This window comes from Austrofundulus limnaeus, unplaced genomic scaffold (assembly GCF_001266775.1).
Source record: "Austrofundulus limnaeus strain Quisiro unplaced genomic scaffold, Austrofundulus_limnaeus-1.0 Scaffold1547, whole genome shotgun sequence".
Classification (NCBI taxonomy): domain Eukaryota; kingdom Metazoa; phylum Chordata; class Actinopteri; order Cyprinodontiformes; family Rivulidae; genus Austrofundulus; species Austrofundulus limnaeus.
In genome coordinates this window covers 18,170-26,335 of record NW_013953949.1, presented here as the reverse complement: position 1 = coordinate 26,335, position 8,166 = coordinate 18,170, and the positions used below count along the sequence as shown (strand labels likewise).

The 8,166-nt window shown below is 38.1% G+C and overlaps 1 protein-coding gene across 1 annotated transcript in view; it reads right to left on the bottom strand.

Moving 5' to 3' along the window:
• Positions 1–3,243: 3,243 nt before the first annotated feature.
• The window catches only part of abcg1 (ATP-binding cassette, sub-family G (WHITE), member 1), an 18,629-nt gene continuing 13,706 nt past the window's right edge, over positions 3,244–8,166 (bottom strand). The window contains exons 9-15 of the mRNA XM_014032818.1: positions 7,867–8,012; positions 6,645–6,743; positions 6,163–6,331; positions 4,655–4,755; positions 4,348–4,506; positions 4,150–4,268; positions 3,244–3,853 (exon numbers count right to left, since the gene is read on the bottom strand). Of these exons, the coding sequence (XP_013888272.1) occupies positions 3,625–3,853; positions 4,150–4,268; positions 4,348–4,506; positions 4,655–4,755; positions 6,163–6,331; positions 6,645–6,743; positions 7,867–8,012 (1,022 nt within the window). The 3' untranslated portion in view covers positions 3,244–3,624. The remainder of the gene's footprint in view (positions 3,854–4,149; positions 4,269–4,347; positions 4,507–4,654; positions 4,756–6,162; positions 6,332–6,644; positions 6,744–7,866; positions 8,013–8,166) is intronic.

Below are 8,166 nucleotides of genomic sequence, written 5' to 3'. Positions count from 1 at the left end.
GATATAAGGTTTAAAACTTGGTTAGATGGACAGTTTTTACAGTTTTTGGCTGATATAAGGTTTAAAACTTGGTTAGATGGACAGTTTTTGCAGTGTACAACTGATCACCTTTTGGAGTCAACCCATTTCAAGATGGCCGCCAAAGCTAACTACCTTAGCACAGTGGTTCTCAAATTGGTGTTTGGACCCCACTGTGGGTCATGAAACACCAAATGGGCTGTCTTAGACGATCTATGATTAATGACACTTTTCTGTATCTTATTGGTTGAGACCCTCGATATTGACATTTTGCTGCTATTCAATATGCTGATATTGTTCAACACTTCATTTCTGATTCCAATATTAACCGATATTACAAACAGATATAAACGTGACATCACATATCTCCTGTCAGGGACATTATGTCTGCTTTTTGATAACCACTGGATGATTTCCATAGGTAAACATTGTCTGTACAAAATAAAAACCATTTAACTGAAGTTAGGGGAAAAGTGCCATGTTTATTTTTAACATTTTGTCTCAAACAATAGTTTGGATCATGCTCTCCTTGAGATAATCCAGTTTGATGATGTCATCAAATGCACACCAGTAAACGTCCCTGGACCACACGCATTTATTAACACGTTTTGGTCAAATCTAGGTGTTAATTTATCGGGCTTTTGTTATCAGAATAAAGACTGATACTGATATGCAGAGATTTTACATTTTTTTGCTGATATCAGACGAATAATATCTGTAAGCTCAGCTGATATTATTGGACATCCCTACTTATTGGTATAATTAAAATATTCAACCAGCTGTAATGTGGGTTAAAAAGATTTGCTACTTTAATTTTGTGGGCCAGAAATTAAAACATTTAGGCACGCCTCAGTCAAAGTTTTATTTTATTGAGTTTGATGAAAAATAAAAAAATAACTGTGAAAAAAACATCCACTGCTTGAAAATTCTAATGTTTCTTACTGATTGTTGGTCTCAGTCTGCAGAAACTTCATGTCACTTGTTTGAAAGTGAACTTTGTCCTGGTCCAGAGTCCCAGGTGTTTGTTGTGGTCTAGGTCCCCAGGTGTCGGTCCTCCTCAGGCCTGTTGTTGCTCATTACTCTGCAGGGACATCATTAGTGTCCGCGGCTCTCAGCGGATGGACAGATATTGGCTCAGTTTCACTTCTTCATGGGGAATTACAGGAAAGTGTGGCAACTTCAAAGATGCTTCAGAGACAAGAGGTTAATGAGCTGTGGTGACCTTTGACCTCAGGGGATTCAGTAATGAGCTAGAGTGATGTAACTTCAGAAAACAAGTGAGTATGAGTGGTTTCCCACAGACAAAAATAACAAAATGTTTTTCTTCCAAGGATGATATGATAATGTTAACTACTGTGAGAAAAATATAGAATTTTAGAGTAATCAGGACCTTCTAAAAGTTGGAACTGCAGATATTTGTACTAATTATTTTATAGATATGAACCATGTTCACTGCACAATCTGTAGTTTTCTTCAGGTTCTTGCTGAACCAACTCTTCTTTGATTGTTTGTTGGACGCTTTTTACTGAGCGTTCCTATTGAACTACTACTAAAGCAGTTAGACCTGTTGGATCAGTCAGACCAGTAGAACTAGTTGAACTGGTTAAACCAGGTCAACCAGTTAGACTTGTTGAATCAAGCTTAACTCATAAACCAGTYGGATCAGTTGGGCTAATAGCACCATTTAGACTGATTAAACCAGTTGGAACAGATAAACKTGTTCATCCAAATAAATCAATTCATCTTGTTGAATCAGGTGGGTTGGGTTATCAAGGTGGACAAGGAAAACAAGTTAGACCAGGTAGATCAAATAGAATATTGGACTAGTTGAAACATTTGGACAAGTTAAAGCAAYAGAAGCAGTTGGATTAGTTGGACCAGACAAATGAGGTAGTCAAGTTGAACYGGTTGGTCCTGGTAGACCAGATGGACTACATATTGGGCTGTTTGAATCAGATCAGGGACCCTACTTGGAGTAGTTGCATTACTTTAAACAGTTACACCAATTGGACCATTTTACCCAACTGGACCAGTTATACCAGTTGGACTATTTTAACCAACTGGACCAGTTACACCATTTGAACCATTTTAACTAACTAGACCAGTTATGCCAATTGGACCATTTTACCAAACTGGACCAGTTATACCAGTTGGACCATTTTAAACAACTGGACCAGTTACACCATTTGAACCATTTTAACCAACTGGACCAGTTACGCCAGTTGAACCATTTTAACCAACTGGCCCAGTTACAACAGTTGAACCATTTTAACCAACTGGACCAGTTACACCAGTTGGACCATTTTAACCAACTGGCCCAGTTACACCATTTGAACCATTTTAACCAACTGGACCAGTTACACCAGTTGGACCATTTTAACCAACTGGACCAGTTACACCAGTTGGACCATTTTAAACAACTGGACCAGTTACATCAGTTGGACCATTTTAAACAACTGGACCAGTTACACCAGTCAAACAAACTTAACCATTGGACTGAATAAGTTGGACCAACTGTATCAAGTGAATCAGTTACTGGACCAGTTACACCAGTCAAACAAACTTAACCATTGGACTGAATAAGTTGGACCAACTGTATCAAGTGAATCAGTTACACCAACCTGGTCAAATGAATTAACTGGATTAACAACAACAGTTGGACAATTTTAACCAACAGAACCAGTTGGAACAATTGGCAGCTCATTAAACAGCTCATTACACCTCTGGACTAGTAACATGAGTTGGACCATTTAACTGAACTAGTTACACCATTTGGACCATCTCCATTGAACCGTAAGTCGCATGCATCTCAACATTGATATTTGATGCTGAAACTGATAATTAACTATGTCTTCAGACAACTGAATGAAATCACATCCTAAAAGTTTAATCTCTTCTTCATAAACATGGTGATAATCTCACTGACAGCCAACAGAGAGCGTAAATTCATAACTTCTGCCACAGTCAGGTGAAGGACGCCACCTGCCTGTGACAGAGACACACTGCAACACAAAATAATGATTAGCTCATCTGGATCAGTCTAAATCTCTTTCTGCTTCCCAGTGGTTTGTTAAAACCTGTTTTATGGAGTTTTCTTTAACCAAACAGAGCTCTAAAACAAGTATTTCAATGAAAAGTTTAGGTTGAAGGGGATCAACATATCAGAGTTTGAGGGTTGACAGTTTGGTGTAAAGGGGTCCCTGAAGTAAAGACTGAAGACAAAACTCAAAAAATGAGATGGTTTTATTCAGTCTGGGAGTCCACACATCTTCATGTTGAAATATAATCATMGATAACTCACTAATGTGACAAAAATTTCACTGAATCTTGTTTCAAAGCTGCCTGGGGGACCTTTTCTCTGAAAAGATTCACTCAGTCTTCCTGTACACCTTCAGATTGTGGCACAATGAAACCATCAGAGACCAAGAGACCGGCTCTGGTCCCTGCAAGACCTGAACGAGACTGACCCAATTTTACAGGCCTCAAACAAGTCTTTTCGTCTTTATGTCTTAAAGACATCGAGCCAAAGTCCAAGCAGCTACACGCTAACTTTGGTTTACAAGTTTTTAAACTCAGCACCCTCATCCTCCTGGTCCTGGTTGTGATCTACCTCTCGGACCTGATCTTGTACCGCAGGACAAAGTAAGCAATGAGTCTCAGAGAGATGAAGAAGATGGCGAGGACGATGAAGTCCATGTAGAGTTTGGCGTCCAACATGTCGAGCTCCTTCAGGATGGCCTCAGACTTCTGGAAGTGACACACCTCCTCTTCATCACAGTGAAGGTTGTCGCGGTCCAGACCATAGATGGACAAGATGGCGCCCTCAAACCCGTACCTGAAACACAACAGCAGTAAGAACTAGGACTACAACCCCAAAACACCAACTCCTACTTTCATCTTTCAATTATTTTTTAAAAACAATTAGTGATGAATCTGACATGTAAGACTTAGGACCTGTGAAATAAAAGCACCCATTGCTGCCACCGACTGATGTAAATATAGAATTCTGTTTGAAATAACCACTGCACTAAAATAAATGTCTCTTTTAGGTCAATTTTCTGGTCCCAAGTCCAAATAAAAAAGAGGTGTTGTGTATTTATGTGACGTGGTTCTGTAGAGCAGCGCTCTCACCTGACATAGGAGATGTAGGACATCCACTGCAGGTACCAGGGGATGGTGTCAAAGCTCACAAAGAACCCAGAGAACAAAAGAACTGGGATCGCTGTAACCGGACCCACAAACGTGGCCACCTGTGGGAAGCAGACACACCTGAGTTGCACATGTAYGTGAGCATACCTGAYGGGATGTGGGTGAGGGCAGAGGACCGACCTGCAGCGAGGTGGAGGCGGCACCGATCAGTAGACCCAAACTCTGAGCCACCAACGACGTAAGAATCCCCAGAGACAGGAAGAGGAAGAAACGTCTGGCGTCAGGGGGCTGCGCCGTCATCCAGTACACGATGCTGCAGTACACCACCGGAAAGAAGACCTGGACCGAGCAMGACCAGAGAGCACCATCAACTTCAGGTCTCAGACCACGATCTCACAAAACAAGTAGAAACTGACTTCTTCTGTAAGGGAAAATATTATAAAATGTGGTTTGATTAATAAACCTAACCAMGTGTTCATATTGTTACCTGGAAGGGGACGTCTGCCATGGTCTTGGCCAGGTAATAAGCCTTCAGACTGTACCAGTAGTTCAGGTGTTCCCTCAGAAAAACCCCCAACTCCAGAGGAACTGAGGACAGGAACATGAGACACTCAGAAGATGAGCTGCTTTTCATCCATCTGGGCTTCAGGTTAAAACATCATGATACMAGTACTGAGTATGATACTGTGTACATGTACTCATACAAGTGTTCCAAAACCACATTAGTAGTACTGCTTCATGCTACCATGAAGTTCACCTCAGAAATGACTTCTTACCTGGTGGTCAGGTGAACACGACCTGAGCTAATTGTTATCACTGTCTTTAACATCAGTTAGTGAGGAGGCTAAAGAGCTGCTTAATTTATTACTGTGTATTTATTCATTTATTACTGTATATTTATTCATTTATTACTGTGTATTTATTCATTTATTACTGTGTATTTATTCATTTTTACTGTACATTTATTAATGTATTACTGTATATTGTGACCTGCATTGACCTTGTGTTTGATTTACAATTTTTAAATTTAATTCCTGATTTGATGTTTCAATTTTCATTGCTTATGTGTAATTATGTTTTTCTGTTTCATTTTATTCATTTTATTCTTTTCACCATTTTTATACTGTTAATGATTGTACAGCAGCTTGTGAATATATTTTTGTGAAAGGGGCTTTATAAACAAAATTTTACTTACTTACTTATTTAACGAGCTGCTTAATGAGCTGCAGACATGGTCTTAGATTTGTTTTTAGTGAAAAAATGTGTCCAGTGGTRGGCACAGTTCCCCTAAAATACTAACAGGGGAACTAATTTCCTGATTAGTGCTTTAGGGCTTTTGCTAACTTAAGTTTATTAGTGAATTAGCATTTGCTAAATTTATAGGCTAAATTCAGAAGCACTAACTGAGGTCTATAAATGTTATTTATCAAAGTTAATGTTAACAGCTGAGGGTGAAAACTGTCACTGATCCACCAGGTGAGAATATATGAAACAAATCCAGCTGTTGGAGTCARWGATAAACAACAACATGTGACTCATGTTGTCTGTTGAAGAATGTTCATTGGTTGACTGGGTTATTAGTGTTTCAGAATGAGCRTTTGCTAAAACTTTCAGTGCATTAGTGCTTTAGAATTAGGGGACCTAAATATCTGAGTTAATGTTTTAGGRCYAGTGGAACTAATTTCTAGATTAGTGCTGCCCACCTCTGAATGTGTCCAGTTTTTCAAGAATGGAATCACCCGTTGGAACGTATTAAACTTTAAATCAAAGGTCCTACTAATATTAGTACTTATATCAATACTCTGTACCAGCAAGTACAAAAAGTAAGTACTTSTACTCAGTTTGAAAATATGTAGTTTTTGTGAATCTCTGATCATCAAAAAATAAAAAAAGAAAATTAACTGAGAAACTTTGAAGATTTTCTGAAATGAATGTTTTTAAAACTGAAACAAGAACTGGACTGGGTAAAACCGGAGGGTCCGGCTGTCGACTCACATGTCAGAACCGTGGGCATCAGAGCGGCGAACATCAGGAACAACATGGAGAAGAACAGGAACCCGGAGTTACTCAGAACCTTCTTGGCCTCGTTCCCGATGCCCAGGTACAGCAGACCAATCAGAACACCGATCCCGATGTGGGAGGAGATCCTCAGGTGGGTCAGCACCTGTTCAGCCAATCACAGCAGGTTTTACTCACACAATACGTGTGTTTATTCAGCTGCTGTTTACAAACATAACCTAACATTTCTTTAAGAAACAGAAACATTTAAAATGTGATAAATATTTAAACGTATGTCTGACACGACAAACTGGAAATTAAAAAAAGAAATAATCTGATATTCAATCCTTCATTAAAGAAAAAAAGCATTTAAAACAATACAAAACTAAAAATGTTTCCTGTTTTTATCGATGTGTATAGTGACTACATTTATTTTGTTACAGTATGTGGAGTTGCTGTAGTTTGGAGACAAGTCTTACCGAGTCTCTGAGGATGCTGAGGAAAGTTCTCCTGAGGAGGATGAGGAACTGAGTCATGCAGCTGGCAGAGAAGCTGTGACAACCTTCAGACGAACAATTCTGACCCCCAAAAATAAACAAAAAATTAAACAATCAAGATCTGTCTGCTCTACAAACACCATGTCTGTTCGGTTTGTTCCTCAGATTTTTAATCATGTGYAAAACTTTCATTTTTCAGGGTTTAAAAACATCTGCAGCTGATTTATTTATTTTTATCAAGTTAAAAAAACTCAGAGGATGCTGAGAGCTGAAGCAGTTAAAAGAGCTAAAACAGTTATAACAAAAATTAAATTAGCAGAGCAGCTAAAAAACAGACAAAAAACAACAAAAAAGCTAAAAACAAATTTGTTACAAAAGGCTAAATATTAGCCAAAATCTAGAATTAGTGAAACAGTAGCAAAAAGCTAAAATGGATAAAAATTAGTCAAAAAATTTAAAGGCTCAGCTAAAATTATATAAAATAGTATATATAATCTCAAATCAGCCTAAAGGATAGGTAAACCAAGCTAAAATCTGTTCAAATGTACATAAAAAATTAAATATTAGCTAAAGCTAGAATTAGCAAATCAGTAATAAAAGCTTAGATTTGCTAGAGTTAAACTTCTTAAAATAGTAGCTAAAAGCTAGAACCAGCAGCTAAAACTAGCAAAAGAAGCTAAAAACAAAATTGATTAAAACCAGTACGTTAAAAGTACAATTAGTAAAACAGTAGCTAAAGATCAAATTATAGTACGCTGAAGAATTAAAGAGATTTTAATTCATTCATTCACTTAAATAGGAAACAAAGTTGCATATTTTCATAAACATAAAAGTTACACAATCCTAAATGAGCTAAACAAGCATAACATAAGCTGAACTGTTGCCTGAATGGACAATATGGGAATGCTTTTGTTTTTTTCTYAATTTTTTTATTCTGCTTTTGAAACTTTTTTTGCCAACAGCATCAATCAGTCAATAGAGTAAAAGATTACAAGATTAAAACTTCCCTTTTGCAAACAAAAAATAATTGTTACTTACATCAAAAACAAAAATATTTACTGCAGCTTCCTAAAAATATGATTTAATGAACAAATTAATTGTTTACATGTAAATATTTTTAACTAAACATAAGTAATATTTATTACCAGTGAAATAATATTTTTCTTCTCCTTCAGGAGCTGGTTGGTGTGTGTTTGTTTTCTACCTCGTCAGCGCGCTGCCACAGGAGCGGGTGGAGGTTAGCATCTCCGTTCAACTCCATTCGGTTGTCCTCCTCCAACTTCCTGTCCTGGAYGGCTCTCACCAGTCTCACCATCTGGTCCCCGTACTCCCCGGATGCCACCTCCATGACTGCAGAGAGGACAGACAGAGGATGGGTTCAACCGAATGGTACCAGAACCTGCTCACTTATGGACACTTCCTGTGAGTCCAGACTGTAAAATACTGACTCGTTAGATCTCCACAGAAACCAGATCAATAAAACCAAATGTGTGTGTGTGTGTGT